Source organism: Harmonia axyridis, chromosome 4 (genome assembly GCF_914767665.1).
Source record: "Harmonia axyridis chromosome 4, icHarAxyr1.1, whole genome shotgun sequence".
Taxonomy (NCBI): Eukaryota; Metazoa; Arthropoda; class Insecta; order Coleoptera; family Coccinellidae; genus Harmonia; species Harmonia axyridis.
In genome coordinates, this window is record NC_059504.1 from 43746539 (window position 1) to 43764800 (window position 18262).

Consider the following 18262-nt stretch of genomic DNA (forward strand, 5'->3'; position numbering starts at 1 on the left):
GGATAGTCGGAGTTCGGATAATTGGAGTTCTACTGTATTCCAATAATTGTATTCGCCATATTATCGATTTCAAATAAAATATTATGCTGTATACCCATCAGAATAGGATTTCCATAAATTTTTCAGAAATTTTAATCATGAAAACTGTGTTTGACAGAGTGAACTGTGTTTCTGTGTTTATAGAAGAGGTTTATAAAACATCATAGAATATATTAACAATTCAGTGATTATTTTTTGAAGGTCAGAAACATCATAGAAGACGATATTTTTTATGCATTACTGCTATGTTTCTCGAAAATAAACTTCAAAACTGGTATCAATTGTTGTTGAAAGTGTAACAATGGATACTAATGCTTTGATTAGTTATCTTGATTCACACAATACAGAGTATGAAGAATGGTACAAAATTAATAAAGAAAAGTACTTGCGTGTAGCTTGTTCCCTTTTCAAATCTCTATCAAAATGCAATACTAGTATACTAGAATCGACTAAATTTCAGTACGTAACTATCGTGATTTCTCCAGTATGTAGGTAATTATATTTTCTAACTATTATATTTACAGTTCATTATTAAGAGTTTTGAGAACATTTTTGAATAAAAGTGAGATTTTTGAAGAATGGACCAATGTGAGGAGTATGATCGATTTTTTGCTTCTGAATTTAGTCAATAAAAATGGAATAGAAGAAAATAATATCACATCAGAATTACTCAATATATTAGTTGATATATTGGATAGGTAAAGTAGATCTCTGCAGTATTCTGAAAACTAAAATGTTTTTTTAACAATGACCTAAAATATTTTTCAGGACTAAGTCGATTCACTCCAAAAACTTCTTGGATAAAAAACGTATTCTTGATACAATGTCGTCTTTGTTGAAGGAAGATACCCAAATTACTGATTTGGTATTGAGAATTTTGAATACTATTTTGAAAATGGAAGGAACGTTCAAGTACGATATCAATCATTTAGTTAAAAGTATAATGAATATTCTGTTTTCTGAAGAAGATGTGAAAAATTTATGTTTTTTGTCAAAACTGGTACTCGAAAGGTAAGCTACTTTCGGTTTTTACAGTTTTGGGAATTAGACCCAACCAACGACAATACAGTGAAGAAGTAGTAGACTGTATTTTTCAAAATCGTGAGCTATGAGTTTCGTTGAATTTATACTAACTGACAAAGAAACTGCAACACCTAGAAGGAGCTGTTAGAATTTCAATTTTTTTTTTCGGTAAAACATAGATAGTATAGCGAGGATCAAATGATTAAAATTTGGAGAAAAAAACGGAAGGTTTACATTTTTTTTTAATGAATTCGTCAATAACGTGTTTGTCCATCGCGATTATCTATGTATACACTCCCAACACGTCTCGGCATTGATACAATAAGATGGTTTATTTCTTTTTGAAGGATACTATCCCAAGCTACCTGTTCTTCATGTCTCAGAGCCGCCAAAGTCCGTGGGGGTTGGGGTAAATTTCCAAGCCTTCTACTCATGATGTCCCTCACATGCTCTTGGTGAAAGATCGGGGGAACCATGGCAAAAGATTCGAAGGGTCGCTTCGAAAAAATTTAAACTAACTCTGGCAACATGAGGTAGGGCATTATCTTGCTGAAATATTGGATTCTCGAGCCGGTTAAGGTAAGGGAGAACATATAGCTCCACTATTTCTTGAAGGTAACGTAGCGCTTTCATGTTACCTAGAATAAAGACTAAAGGTGACCTACTTGCATGTGCAATAGCACCTCATACCATAACGCCTACTGCCCGGTGTACATGACGCTCAACATAAAACTGAGGTTCACGTCTTTCTCCTTGACGTCGTCTAACTCTTCTTCGGCGATAATGTGCACCCAAGGGGAATCGAGATTCATCAGAAAAGATGACCTGATGCCATTCCACATTCCAATGTTGACGTTTTCTGCACCACTACAATCGTTGCCGGCAATGCTCAACCGTTAGAGGTAACACAAGATAGGGTCTATAATGCTGCAGTCCAAAAGACCTTATCCTGAGGTAAACCGTTCAGACAGTTCCAGGATGGCTTTGTTCTCCTAAACATTCATCATCCAAAGATCGAGTTGTCGCAAATCGGTCTCTAATGGTCATAAGTCTTAAACGTTATCTTAAACTTCATTTGTGCCCCTTCGACGTCCGGTGCCTACTCTTTTTCGATTTTGGGCATTATCAAACCACGCTCGACAACATCTCATAACAGTAGTTGGATTTCTGTTCGTACGGTTAGCGATTTCTTGAAATTACAACCTCGCCTCCTGTAGACCAATAATTCGACCTCTTTCAAATTCACTTAGCTGTCGATAAATTTCGCGTACACGTGCTCTAGGTATTTTAATAACCACGTAACATAGATTTTGGATCTCCTCGAACAGCTGGTTTGTGGTGAAATTTAAAAAACTGGCAAAAAAACGACTACAATATTTAAGTAACGAAAATTGTTTACATGAAAAATCCTTCACGATTTTTTCTCCAAATTCAATAATTTACTCCTTGCTATACTATCTCTGTTTTACCACAATAAAATTTAAATTTAAACAGCCCCTTCTGGGTGTTGCAGTTCATTTGTCAGTTAGTATATTTATTTGTTAAGAACCAAAACATTAATGAGCGTATTGAATGGGGATGCACAGATAAGCCGGGTGAATTTCAAATAGTTGCCAAATCATCAATTTTGAAGATATCCTTTTGAAATAAATGTTTAATCACAATCGAAATAGAATTTTTATCGATTTCATGGAACTTTTTTGTTTTAAGGGTATCCATAATAGATGAAAAAACAATTCACCGAATTTTACGATGGATCTTTACAGAGAGTGTATCTTATATCATGAAGGTAGGAATATATTCAAACTTACGAGTAGCTTTCAGTGGCGATGCTTAACATAATAAGGCTAAAATAATTAAAATAACATCAGAATTATAATTTCGATTTACTATGGCCCCCGAAAAAAATCTGGTCCCCCTGTTTTTGAAAGCTGACGTCGCCACTGTGTAGCTACCTCTCATTTTCAACTGTATTACTACCCGATGACATTTTTTCCAGAAAAGTATCTCCTTAGAAAAGAAGGAGAGTATCCTAACCTTGATATTGGATTTGAGTTCGGCAGATAATTCGCTCATTAAAGAGAGATATTCTTCATACACAAATGAGTTCAGAGGATTGTGGTTGCAATTCATGAAAATATCTGATACTTTGTGGTTGCTCTGTAAAAGCAAACATCCAATGGCTTGTATAGCTCAAGAAATTTTCAACTTGACGGTGTTACAATTCTTGATAGATGAGGAAATGTTGAATTGCAAAGAAGACGATGTAATTAAAGATATGAGGCTGTTTCACATCGATAGTAACCAAGACCTCCCTGAAAAGTACTTTTTTTTCATTTGCCACATGCAGGGGAAATATTGTAGGTATGTTGGGGATTTGGATTTTAGAGTTCATTTCAAATACACTGCTCAACAATTGATAGGGATCACTTACTTGTTCTAAATTTATTTCTGAAATATTCGCTCCAAGATTATAAATTTAGTCAGATATCAGAGTATTTTCAGTTGATAATATGGTTCACTTGAGAAAAGAATGAAAAAATGGAAAGTTGGAGAGAAAAAAAGACTTTATTAGGAACACTCAAAATTCTGTGTTTGTATTAACATAAAAATTTTATGATGAAACCACAAGAAGGCTGAAGTTTCGGTTAAGCTAGTACCTAGTTGGTTCCCCACGAGCTCGTCTCAAGCATTCTACCCTACGAGGCATACTTTCGATCAAACGATTTATAAAATTTTGGGGCAAATTCGTCCAAATATCCCGTAAAGCGTTAGAAAGGTCCTCCAGGTTATTGACCGGTTGTTTCAAGGTTGACAATTGTCTAGACATCTCAGACCAGACATGTTCGATGGAGAGCGAGCTGGCCAGTCCATCCTATCAATAGCATGAGTTTCTAGCGCTTCATTAACCAGACGACTACGGTGTGGACGGGCATTATCGTCAATTAAAATGAAATTCTCGCCCACGGCAGCCGCAAATGGAACAATTATGGGTTCAATAATCATATCGTGATATATCTGGCTGGTCATGGTGGTGTTCTGCAGAACAACCAACTCTGTGCGTTGGTTCAAACAAATACCTCCCCATACACATATAGCACCTCCGCCAAAAGCTGTTGTGGGTACCATAAACTGTTCTGCATACCTTCGACCTCTTTCCCTCCAAGCAAGAATACGTCCATCGGAGTTGACCAAACGGAATCTAGACTCATCCGTAAATAAACATCGGCTCCAATCTTCAAGTGTCCAATTGCGGTGCTCCTCAGCCCATTGCCGAAGATGAACCCGGTGTTCCCTATTCAAACGGGGATGTTGTACCCTCCTACGTGCTCTGAAACCACGAACATGTAGTCGTCGTTTACAGTCTGGTTCGAAATTAGAACTCCTGTTGCAACTCTCAGTGATCTATTGAGCCGCGACGCCGAGTAAGTGGGATTTCTCCTAGCATTGAGGATCAAAAGACGATCTTGGGCAGCTGTTGTACTGCGCTGCCGACCTCCCCCATGAACAGAAGCTACTGAGTCGTTTTGGACGAACCTATTCCAAGCCCGACTCACGACACCTTGCGAAACATTCAACCGCCGGGACACTTCTCGCTGGGACAAACCTTCCTGTATCCACCGTATGATTTGGTCCAGTTGCACAGGAGCCAAACGTCTTCTCGGCATGACTGATAAGCTGATATTGTTCTCATTCCTTCAATTATTGTCAACTTATGTGTTTGAACGAGAGAAAAAAACAGATTTAATAACAAATACCACATTGGTTTCACTCCACCTGTAACAGCCTACGGATAATAATCGATTTTGTGAACAAGAGCCGATGGAGTGAGGAAGACTTTGATATAATCAACTCAAAACATCTTACTTTTTCCTTAGAGAACATATAATGTACAGATATTCACGAGATAACTTGAAAAAATACAAATGAAGAGAAGTTCATAAGTGATCCCTAGCAATTGTTGATCACTGTATGATGAATATTCAGATGAGCTCATTGCTTTTCATGGATTTTCCCCAACATAATTTTTATTACAGAATAATCTGGTCTCCTGAAATAGTCCTCGATGGTATGGACGATTGGTTCTACAATAAAAATGCAGAAATAGACCTTCCAGTATTGAAATCAATGCTTTTTCTTTATCCTAGATTGGCTACTCCTCTGATCAAAACAGAATATATAGCTTTGGGCTGCGACCTACTCAGATTTTTGCCGATAAATTATTATCTCCCAAAAATATTAACATTTTGTCAGATCCAGTTAGTGTGGATCTTAAAAATGGGACCAAAAGCTTTGAAAAAAGAAACTTTGAAGTACTGGATTAATGAAGCACAATTCCATAAAATTCTGAAGAATGCGATCACAGTTTGCAAAGCGGAAAATATGCTGTTGAATTTGATCATTGGAGATTTTGACATGGAAACAGGAAGGATGTAAGTACTTAATTGGCGAAAAAAATTCGAAATATATAATGATTAATATTACATAGGCAAAGAAATTTGCTTTTGCCGTTTTTTTTCGAAATTCGAGGCTTTATTGTGAAAAACTAGTTATATTTATATTTATGATTCAGAATATTGTCCATCGCTGGCCATTACTTTCTTCCATCTTTCGCGCGGCGTACGAATCCCGCGTTGAAAAAACTGATCCACGAATCGATTCAATTTTTTCCTTCTTCATAAGACCGGAAGTGCTGGTCAACAAGGGCGTGTGCAATTGATCGAATCAAGTGAAAGTCCCCCAGGACCGTCGCTAGTGTGAAGGCAGGGTAGGCGGTCGTCGCCTAGGGCAGCAAAATTCAAGGGCGGCATTTCAGATTGATCAACAAAAATCACATTTGTAGAAATTCAAAGTACCAAATGAAATTTAATTCAGTCAGCAACAACAGGAAGGAATACCGATAAATTCAAATAACATCAAAAACCATTAAAGGTCCGCATTATTCATTATACTGAATACTCATAAATATCCAGATGTGGCGTGATCCCCCCATAGTGCTGTTTAAGAGTTATTGACACTAAAAAAACACATGCACTCATCAGACTTGTCGTCATTCCCTTTACATTGCCGAATTTCATGGCCACTTGGGGTTCTGGATTATTTTCTTTTCAATTCCCTAATCAGAATGTTGATACCTCAGAAGAGAATGCAAAATATAAGATTCCATTTCATCACTTTGAACTGATACTTCTCAAGAAATATAAGAAGTTCTATTATTTCATACGACATTCCATCATTTTATAATATTCTTCATTTTTTATATCGAATTAACTAGTGTTGGCTGCGGTTGCTTTCGAATTAGATAATGGTTCATCAGCATCATCCGATTGTTTTTCTCGATAATCTTAAACAAACAAAAATTTTCAAGCTTTTTCTGAAATCGAAACTGAGCTAGGAACCTGAAACTGCAGGGTCCACTCTAGAGGGGCGGCAAATAATGGGAAGAATTTTTTTAATTAAACGAATTTCACTGATGATTTTTTTTTTCAAATTTACTAATCTTTAACTTCTTTGTGTCGTGAATACATATTCATCATATCAAAGAAAAAAAAACGAAGGATCTAAAACCTGAACTCAATTCATATATTTTATCATTTATTCATTAGAATTCAGTTGAGCAGGTTTATTGTTTATTACATTCCACTTATCCTAAATCATCTATTGGATAAAAAATTGAATCCATGAAAAATAGAACGGTAGAAACGCTTGAGCAGGCGCTGGACCTCGGTTATCCAATATTAATGTTTAGCATTCTGCAGAGTAAGCTTCTGTTAGAGCGGCAAAATGGGTCTCTGTCTAGGGCGGCATAATGAGTCTCTGCCTAGGGCGGCAAAATGGGTCTCTGTCTAGGGCGGCAGTTTGGCTAGCGACTGCCCTGGACAGTCCAAGAAAGCAACGTCTAGAGAATACGGCGGGTAGGGTGGGACTTCCCATTTCCATTTTGGCATTATTATGCTGTAAAATCACTTTATCATGTCTCTCGTTGTATTGCCGCCGTTTGTCTTTCAATGCTCGGCTCGAACGCATTAATAGCATTCGGTAATGATCTCCTGTGATTGTTTCAGTCGGTTTCAACAACTCATGATACATTACGCCGAGCTGGTCCCACCAAACACTGAGCATGACCTTGGAACCGTGAATATTCGGTTTGACCGTCGACGTGGAAGCATGGCCGGCATATCCCCATGATTATCTTCGCTTTGAATTACTGTAATGAACCCAATTTCGTCTCCAGTCACAATGCGATGCAGCAATCCTTTCTGTCTTCGCCTTGCAAGCAGCTGTTCACAAGCAAAAAACGCCGTTCAACATCCCTCGGCCTCAACTCGTACAGCACCCAATTTTCTTATTTCTGAATCATTCCCTTGACTTTCAGGCGTTTTGAAATGGCTTGTTGCATCACTCCTAATGATCTTGCAAATTCTTGTTGCGTTCGACACGAATCTCAATAAAGTGATGCCTCCAATTCTGCATCTTCGAAAACCTTCTCTTTTCCACTGCCATGCTGGTCTTCGACGTCAAAATCGCCATTCTTGAAACGTTGAAACCACTTTCGGCACGTTCTTTCATTAATAGCGACCTCACCATTGGTATTTTAGAGCGATCGATGAGTCTCGGCCGCAGATTTCTGTATATTACGTCTTAAAATTAAAACCTCCCGTAAATGACGAAAATTTGACTCGTAAGCTGTTTAATCCAGATAACTTTATGATGCAGATACAAATCGACAAATATTTCGTTGGCGTTATGTTCACAAACACCTAAGCTTATTGTATGACATCTACGATCTATTTATTTCGACTACCACTTACCACTTACTTCTACAGCCATCAAGAAATTGGACACTTTTGCCTTCTCTATTGTATTATTAAATTCAGTTGAAGAATTTGAAGCCCAGAGCGAGGCTGATCTATCTCCACATCTTTACCAATTTTGACTACACCCCAACTCATGTATTTGTGGAGATTCGATTCTGCCTAAGACCGTTTCCTGACTTGTCGATACAGTATCGCCAAACGTGGCAACAGGGAGGGTCGTACACGAAGCTTAAGAGCCTCCCCGAGATCAAGAAGTATTATAGAATTAAGCTGACTGACTTACTTCTCTGATTTCTGGGTACGGTATCAGTGCAATGTCAGTAAGTTCTATGTATGACCCCCCTGTTGCCACGTTTCCGAGTAAATCAGGAAACTCTCGTTAAATGAACGAGTCAGGAAAGGACCTATGTCTTTTGCATATCGAAGAATAATGTGAAGACCACCACATATACCCTGATGTTGAAATTCTGAATCAGTTGCAATCAATGTGTCAGTCATTTTCATTTATTCCAGTGCTTCCAAGTTCCTGAGAAAAATGGACAACCAAAATTTGTCCAAGGAAATCGCAAGAATGCTTCCATTCGTTTCAAAAGAACCTAGCGTTTTCAGTTGCCTCCTTCTGGCAAAACCTGGAATCCCGGAGAGAATTGAAGAAAGACTACTACTTCTTCAACTGTTATCGATTATTATTCCTTCATTGTCCGATGATATGGTTCTACTAGCAGCCTGTATGTACAGTAACGATTTACTTGAAAATATGAAAAGAGAACCCAAGTGTCTCTTGGCCTTTACCGCATACACATCGACCATCAAGTTTTTACTCTATGCTTCATATAGGACTGAGGAGGATGTTTCTAAGGAGATACTATTTCTTTTCAGGAATTTAATGAGCATACAGGTAAATATTTTTTCCTACAACTGCTATGAAAAGTAGCGTATTCTTCATAGCTTACTCAATTTCAAAACTATGTATTGCTCATGCTGTGGGAAATATTATTTCTCACGGCAATTTGCCCGCACCTCGCTTGGTAGACCAATGAAATTGGGCTTTTGAGTCGTTTCTATGGAAACGCATTAAATTAGCACATACTGTCAACGAAGGCCATTTTGATTTGAATCAAGTTCATCTGAAACGTCATACATTTAGTTGAAGGTTAGTCATCAAACAATATGGATTGTTCATCATGAACGTGTGGAAATTGAGAAAACTCCAAAAAATATGACGTGCAGATTATAGTCGACAAAATCGTACGTCTGAGCATACAAGTGTAAGACAGTGAAAAAATTCGAAAATACTGGATCTTCTACTGATGTCTCAAGGCTCAAACGTCATAGATATGCACGCTCGACCGAAAATATTATTACTATAAGTAAATGTATTGATATAGATAAAATTGTATTCATTCCTCGGCGCGTAAAACATTTAGACTCTCTCACAGCACGCTTTGGAACATTTTGTTTGCTTTTCCAACCTTATAGAGTTCAGTTGACTCAAGATCTGAAGCCAGCTGACGATAGGTTTCTTCAGTAACAACTTTTCTTCAGCCACGAAGCACATTGTCTACTCATAAATGAATATACTGAATGAAACCCACATTGGTAGATAAGTTGATGTATCTAAGAAAGCAGAGCTAATAGAGAAAAACGGATCTAGAGTCACAAATATAGTTAATATCAGCTCTAAATGTTTTATTTGCCCTGTGCCCTTCATATCATACATTTCACATGTGATCTTTTCTAGGTGAAATACCAATTGGAAACAGACTGCGTTGTAGAAACAGATCCAATGCTTTTCTTGAGAGGCTCTACACGTCAGACCAACAGAGTACTGACCATATTCCCGATTATATTCAGTTCGAAAGTCCAGCCACTGGTGAAATTCAAGAAAGAAACTCAGCTCACTCTGTTTTACCAGATTTTGGATTACGTGCAAGATGTCGTCACACAAGAGAACGCACTGAAATGTCTTCATCTGATGATCAAGAACTATGATTGGCTGTCTTTTTGCGGAGGAATTGGTGGAATCGTTAGAATTTGGTGCTGCGAGCAATTCGATAGCGGAAAGTCTCGGTTTTATATGATTTTGATCGTTTTATGGCTGAAGAAATTGATGAAATGCCCGATGTTCTTAAGACCCAGGATACCCTTCACTGAGATTCAGAATTTCTTCATGAGAAGTGGAGATATGCAACAAATTGTGAGTTTGGATTGGGTTTCTTCAAGTTAACCTCATTATTACTTATTCCTTATTCCTATTGCTTACTTTTAATTGTTCGTGTGAAAAATGATGGAACTACCAAAATAAGAGATATTTGTGTAAACGTCTAGAAAATTGAGCAGTTCTAGCTAAACCAAGCATTGTCACATTGCATAGTGGGGATACTTAATGGAATGATCCAACAAAAAAAGATTCTTCTAGTGTTTCTCTTTCGATTTTTCACTTCTCCTGAAACTCTTTCTTATAGATACATTTGCTAGAAAAGTAGCTCAAATAGAGTTACACAAGTTTGACTTGAATGCTTGAGATTTACTTGAGTTCGACACGAAATTAAGTCAAGCTCAAGTCAAGAGAAGGTGCGAAAAATACCTAAATTAATTAAAAAAACAAGAAAATACATTATTTCAAACTTATTTTTAATCAACTCCATCTTGTCACCTCAAAACTCTTCGTGAAAAGTTCTTACTTCAGAACTTCTTAAAAATTAAGTGAATGCTGATAACAATAAATCTGACACTAGAGCGCCCTGCTAATAAAAATTACGCGTACAATAAAAGGAACCGCATATTTTTAACTTTAAGAATAAAGGAGCTGCCGTCCAAAAACTATTTTGACAATTTTGGATCTAACGTTTTATGTGGCTACTACCACAAATACTACTTTATCCAAAAAGTTTTACCAATTTTTCGTGGCTCCTCATCAAATGTTGAATTACTAGCTCCACAATTGGAATTTTATACCGTTGTTCTTTATTTTTACATAATTTGCACTTTGCAATTTTCATTGTTTTGGAATCGGCTGCCGCAAAATCAAAAAAATCTGTATTTTTTATACTTGTTGGATTGCCTCGTCTACAGATTTTTCCTTATAGTTTATGATAAAAGGGGGGGTGGGGGTTGGTTGGAAATCTTCAAAATCAGACTCACTTTTTTTTAGTACGTATTCCGAGAAGCATGAGCTACATGAAAAAAGTTCAGGTTCAGACATTTCGAGTTCAGGCACAACGCACAACACATGAAATGTGAACTCTAACTACTTTGCGGAATGGCAGAGTACAGTTTCAGACACGTTGCGCAATATGATATTCAAATTTAAAACTGTTTGAAGAAGTTCGATTTCAAGGCAAACCTCAAGATACATAAATCAAGGCAGTCAAACTTTTTTCACATAAAAAGTTTGATTTTTAAGTCAAGTCAAGTTTGTGAGTAAAATCGAATTCATTTGACTTTAATGTATATCTAAGCACAAAATTCTCTCACTGGCCCGAAACCTTTTTGTGGTATAGATGTAGGATCCTGTTATTGTTCCCTGTAAATAATTGAGATGGTCAACCGGATGCTTGGAGACCTATTAGTTTTCTTCAAGTGTCGAGGGCATGACAATTTCAATGAATTTACAGGGAACGAATTGTTATTGTACATATAATGTAAAAAGGATGTGTAATTCTTCGGGGTGTCGAAGATGTGTCATATCGGTTGTAAAACTTAAGAGATTTACTGGGGTTGGGAAAGTTCTAGAACAAGACGGTTGTACCAGATGTGTTACATCTGTGTATCAGGTACTAGTCCTTCGAGAATATTCGATTTCCAGGAATCCGCGAAGATCTTTGTGGGCGGTACGGCAAAATTCTTATTGGACTAGGGGATGGTACTTTCCCTAAGGGTGTGGTCAAGCCGAAAGAAGGGAGGTCGATATTCGAGACAGGGTAAGTTCCAATCGGCAGGGAGACAGTTCAAATTAAGCCGAAGACGGGTACAGTTCAACTTAAGCCGAAGACGAGTCAAGTTCGGTCGGTCAACTTAAGATGTAAGACGAAAAAAAGGTTCGCGGACTAAATTAAGACAAGTTAGAGACGAGACGACTGAAAACTTGAAGTACGACGAAGACGTGATAAACGAAGACGTTTCGAATAATCAACAAACGAGTTAATGACGAAATTCAGTACCGTAGTGAGAAACTTGTAATTAAGACGTAATTAAGATCTTCTCAATACTGAATTCGTACTGTATAATTGTGGCTTCGTAAATAGATGTAAATAATTCAAAAGAGTTTAATTATTACAAACCCGAACAAAGTCACGGAGAAAAAGACGAAAGGCCAGGTAATCGAATCATACCTCTAGACCTAGACGATCGATTAACCAAGCCTACATATAGGTAGATATATGTACCTCTACCACAGAAAGATTCTGGGCCACTGAGGGGAGATTGTGCAACTTTTCTAGCAAGTGTGTTGGCCTCTTCATTTCCTTAAATTCCCAAGTGCTTCCTGAAGCGGAAATACCCTCTAAGGAATCCAGAGGTGTAGAATATTCTTATATAGATCCAGATACTTCTTAGCTTTTGCAGTATCAAAGTTTCGAAGAAACATTTTGGAATGAACCAACCCAGGAAGATTCCACCTGTGTGTTCCTCTTTCGGTTTTTTCCTTCTCCTGAAACTCTTTCTTGTAGGTACCTTAACCTAAAACACAGAAAGGTTCTACGCTAGAGAACTTGTGCTCCTTTTCTGACAAGTATGTTGGCATCTTCATTCCCTTTAATTCTCGAGTGACCGGGAATCCAGACTAAATAGATATTTACTTAGCAAATTGATTCATTTTTATTTTACAGAACTACTGTTCTAAGGTCCTCAAAATTCTTCAGCGAAAGGACTATGTGAAGACTATTAGTGAGAATAGCATTGCAACTTCGAATAGAAGATAATAACCTAGGGAATGATATATGAGTTCATTATAAAAAAGCACAAAAAACTGCGAATAAATCCTAATTGATAATTTGCATTTTCATTCATGATCGCTTTCCTTGGAAATAGCTCCTGTTCAATCCAATCTGTATGAGTTCAGGAGTCTGTCTAGGAACCTGTAGAAAACTGGATATTTTCGGAATGAATCACTGAGATGGCGCGCTCAGTGAAAATTATGTTTGTCCAATTAAGAAACCTTTTCTGCTTTGGAATGATAATTACTCATTAGTTAGTTTATTATTCTGAACTTGCGCTTTACTTTTGCGAGCTTGATCCAAGAAATATCAATCATTTTCTCAAAATGTATGTAAGCTTTAATCCTGGAGCCAATAGTGGTCCTAATTTTTTTCTCCATCCCTTTGACTATTTTACTAAAAAATTTCTTATTCGATCGATCTGCAACCTGAAAAAAAATGATGAAATCACTAACGTAAAGTCAGGACCTTTTGAACGCTCATTCTTTGTTCTCAGTGCATTTCTATTTCGATATTCTGCTCTCTGCTTAAATTCTATGAATTAGAACAAGCGCGCTAATGATTCTGACTTCACATAAGCGCTTTTTCTTATCATTTGTTCTAATAGTTTAATGGATTTTCCGCGATTCATAGAGGACCTACATCTTTCAGTTCATGGTTCAAAATGAAAATTTCGTCGTTCCTAAATCTACAACGCAAAATTAAAGTAAATAGTAAACGATAGATTTAGTTCAATGACGTACCCCATTGTCATAAGATGTTAATGTCACCATCAACTTAGACAATAATGAACTGGATAGGGATGGTCTGAATTTTGGCTATCATCCAATATGGCTAATTCACAAAGCATTAACCATGTATAAACGATTACGATCTTGTTTTCCGGAAATTATTCAGCACTTCACCGAGTTCCAGATGAGAGCTATTTCAAGATAGCAACAAGCAATCATATTCTGAATTATGATATCCACAGAGAGTAAAAATAGAAATTATATATTCATAACATTCATCCATCATTTTGATGCGAGAAAAACGTTTGGCTGGTCGATCAAGGTAAGTTTCCAGAAATGCGGCATATTATCCATGAAATTATCTATACATAAAATACTACCGGGTGTTTATGTACCTAGATCCTATCAATTCCTGAAAATAATAACTTAAGGGATAAAAAAAAATATAAAAAACAAAAGAACATCTTTTAAAGTTTTTGTCAGTCTATCTGTTATTATGTACACGCTAAACGCTAATCCCCGAAACTACCAAATTAATTTTGTTACGATTCCCTCGTTTAAAGGGTTTATTTCAATAAGAAGTTTTATTTAAAATAGCCCACTATCTGGATGCCTTTCAACCTTGTCATATTTGAAGCTGTCGTCTTTCAAAATTGAACAAATGAATAGGAATAGTAGTTTTTCAATCTCAAGTCAAGTCAAGTATTTATTTATCAAGTACTTGAATCGTATCAAGCTACTTGATTTTTAGCAGTTTTATTGTGTAGTGTCACATCAATAAAGAAATGATGAAATGAGAAGCAAAAAAGAAAAAACAAAACTATCAACTTTTTTGAAATAGAAACATAAATTAAATCACTATAAATCATAACAAAATAAAAAATGAAGTTTTTCAACCCATTGAAGCCCATAATTCCCCAGTGGAGATTTTTGTCTGAAATTTGGTATGATGAATCGATAAGACTTAAAACATGATATTTTTTCATAAAAATATTGAACAAACATGCAGGAGAGTAGCGTTGGAGTGGCAACTTTAGTAACCAATGGGATGAGTCATATAGACATTAGTCCAAGTCCAATAACACTAGGATATCATACATATTTCTTTATTGTTATTCAATAGTTTAGTATTTCATATTATATTTTATTGAAAAATATCATTTTACGTTATGAAAACCTTGAAACACTAAACAGGGTGGACAGGAACCCCGCACTTTTTGCATAAATAAATTAATCAGTTCAATCTTTTCTTATTTCTTCGAGAGCTGATGTGAATTCCAGAGACAATCGAACTCCTGGTGTCAATGAAGGAATTTGTTTTTGGACCTGATTCTGTGTCGCTTACAAGTCAAAAATTGATCAGAAAGATCTACCCCAACCATATTACTGTTTTAGCGAGCAATGGGACCTGGTACTTTGACAAGAATGACTTTTTTTCAGTTCTGGAATATCGATTAGATTTTGACATAGGGTATACATTATCACAATTAGTGAGAACAGTAACAACATTGTTGTCATTCCAACTGCGAAGATAATTCCAGTAGTAGTTAATTCCAGAAGATTTTGTTGCCGTTTAACCTCTGGATTCACTCTTCCACGTTTTTTTTTTCATAATATGACTTTTTCATGAAAATTAAAAGAAATAATTATTTATTTTACTAGGCAGCAAAGTAGTAGATTGATTAACGCGGCTGATAGTTCATAACCTCTCTACACTCGGCTAGAAATTCAGCCAAGGCAGTCAATCTACTACTGCTGAGTTGCTGAGTGTATATAATCTTTTTTCAATGGTTTATAATGATATATGTAGGATGTTTTATTAGCAAATTATTACAATTCCCAGAATCTTCTTATTTTTCCTGAAGTGATAAATTAAAACGAAATCTGATAGAAATCGCAATTGTTGGTATGGTTGGGTGATATTGAAATGTATATGTATAATATACATGTATAATAGGTAATAATAATAGTTTGACAACTTATGAAATTTCAAACAGTTTTGCGGGGAAATATCGGATATTTTGATATTATGGAAAGTGATAGCTACTTAGAAGTACCTCCTCCAGATATAAGGGAGGTGGTAAAAATATTGATTGTCAAAAAATGACGAATTTTTTTATTCACATTGAGAATAATCATTTTGCTGCCGAGGCAGCATACTGATTGATATGTGCCTGCAAAATTAATATTTGATGTCAATCGGAGAAAAATAAATAAAATTAGAATATTTTGGAGTCATTGATGATTTATAATGATTCACCTAATGCTTCATGATATTCGCAAGGAAGAAAAGGATTCAGAATAGATCCTCGCATACTGATTAACTGATTACTCACAAGATTGATGTAGATGGTCTTACTCACTCATCTCAGATTGTAATTTCACATGGAGAGTCTTTATCCTGGCGTCATTTGGAGTATTTGCTTGATGATAAAGCGGCGCCAGAAGCAACAATGAATACACATCAGGAACTGAAACTACTATTTATAACACTTCAAAATGTTTTACAGAATTTGGTCGAAGAGTACGAGTACAAAAACACCTAGATTTCATGATTTTTCAAAGGTTTCATGTGATCAATGTTACAATATTTTATATAGGTATATCTGTGGTATCCGAGGATGCAATGAGCGGATGAATTAACAAACGCTTAAAGGTTACTGTTGGTGGCTTACCTTATTTTATTTTTCGATACTTATTCTTCTTGAGTTTTTGTTGATTTTTATGATGCTATCAGCACGAATCTCCTCGAGAGGCTTGAAATTCTTATGGCCATTTGCCTAAAAATTTTCTTCGTCTAAGAAATAAGGAAGTCATCAATGTTTAAATTTTTAATCAATATTTAAATAAAATAATGGTGCAACTGGCCATTATTCCTTATTATTATTATCTCTGAAATATAGGGAATTGAGATTTTGGGTGTTTATATAAAATAACACCAAACTCAAGCTCTTTGCAAATTTTGAGATGATCACATCATCAGAACCACAGAAAATTAAAGGAGAATTTTCGAAAGCAAATAACCGTAACTACAAAATTTCGCAGTGCATCAGTAGAAGAATATCTTCTTTCGGCAATAACTCCAGAACGCCTGAACCTATCGTTTTGCGACCTTCGGGTTTTTTCATGCAAATTTGATGGAACTTCTGTTTCTGTTAAGAAAATCCTATCATTACATTTGAAATTTCGGAGTAAAATGAACAAAACAATGAACTTCTGACTTAGTGCCCCTATCGAAAGCAGCAAAAACAAATTTATCATGAGTATATTTCGTCCTCAATCAATAAGATCTTATCTCTTAGACGAGATCTAATTTGCTCAAAAATGTTGAGGCAAACTGAAGTTACAGGCATTTCAATCAGTCAGATTTATCCCTTTCCCCTACCCTTATTTGATGTCGTAAAATCGAAAGTGACAATTCAAAAAGATAGTGAGTTTTCCAAGGATTGCAGTGATGATTTTTTTGTTCAACTTTATATGAAACATTTCCGAGTGAAATTCATTTTTCTACTCGACGATAGGGTAGAGGTATGAACTTCAAAACAATTTCCAGTGTGTTTTCTTGTACACTTTAGAGGTAAAAATTTTTACCGCAAGTCTCTACGATGAGTGGATCCTGAGATATAGCCGCTTACCTCTCTTATTTGCCCACCCTGTACATATATTCAAAACAAAAAGTTATCAAGAAATTTCTTTTCAATTCCAAATTGAAAATATTGATTTTCTACTATGTGGTTTACTTTTTAAATAAATTATGTGGAAATGGTTGTAAGAGGAAAAAACTATAATTTCGTTTTGAACTGAGCAGTCACGTAGTGGAATTCCCTCTTGAGCTTCTTACTTACTTTCGTGTTGATAGCATGATTAGAACTACAGAAAACTCAAGCAGAATAGCAATAAATTATCTTATAATTCCGTAACCACATATTCAACTGAATTGCGATCAAGCAAGTAATATAAAATAACACATTGAGCTACATGCAAAATTTCGCGAAATTAGAATTATTAGAACAGAAAATTCCGCATAATCTCGAAAAAAATTAAGAGAAAAGCCCCGACATGAATACAGGAGATTTTGTTCACTCGTTCATTAATGCGCCAATCGAAGAGACTACATATATAGTTTACTGTATGGTACAATTGGCAGATGAATGAACGAGCGCCCAAAAGCTCCCGACCTCACCTCAGTGCTCTCCTCATTTGTCTACAGGGCCTGCATTATGGGTATCGCGCTATTATACCTACATTCATTGCTTTTTTGAAGAATAATGAAATATTCGTTATATTAAAAAGAATTGATTTGAGAGAGTCCTTCTTCGCTCAACTTAAAATATTCAATGTTGCAGGTTTGAAGGAGGCTCTCTCAGTTTCGAATTGGAGAAATACCTCCATTTCCTCAAAATGAGTCACATAATTTCAATTCCTCAATTTTCCGTTCCACTCAAATTTTCGTAATATCCTGAATACGAGGAGAGCGTAAAATTGTTCACCTCTGTTATGACGATGTGGCACATGTGCCATGTGCGAAGCTCTTCCAAGTGCTATTTATGTATCTCCATCGTAAAAAATAGATTTATTTATAATAAACTTATTCTATTTATAAACCAACCTTGGTATTTTACATTCCATGCTGAGTTGCCACGTGTCTTGTAATCATCCATAAAAACAAAATATAACAGTTAGTTGCTGGTCTGCGGTCGTCTTCACCTAGACA

The 18262-nt window shown here is 36.1% G+C and overlaps 1 protein-coding gene across 1 annotated transcript; it reads left to right on the plus strand.

Moving 5' to 3' along the window:
* The first annotated feature begins 333 nt into the window (after positions 1 to 333).
* On the plus strand, positions 334 to 12855 carry LOC123678533. Its single transcript, XM_045615606.1, has 9 exons — positions 334 to 498; positions 564 to 737; positions 808 to 1050; positions 2773 to 2851; positions 3062 to 3426; positions 5100 to 5495; positions 8394 to 8778; positions 9622 to 10077; positions 12710 to 12855. Exons 1-9 carry the CDS (start codon positions 341 to 343, stop codon positions 12800 to 12802), a joined length of 2349 nt encoding a protein of 782 aa, XP_045471562.1. The 5' UTR covers positions 334 to 340; the 3' UTR covers positions 12803 to 12855.
* Positions 12856 to 18262: the final 5407 nt, after the last annotated feature.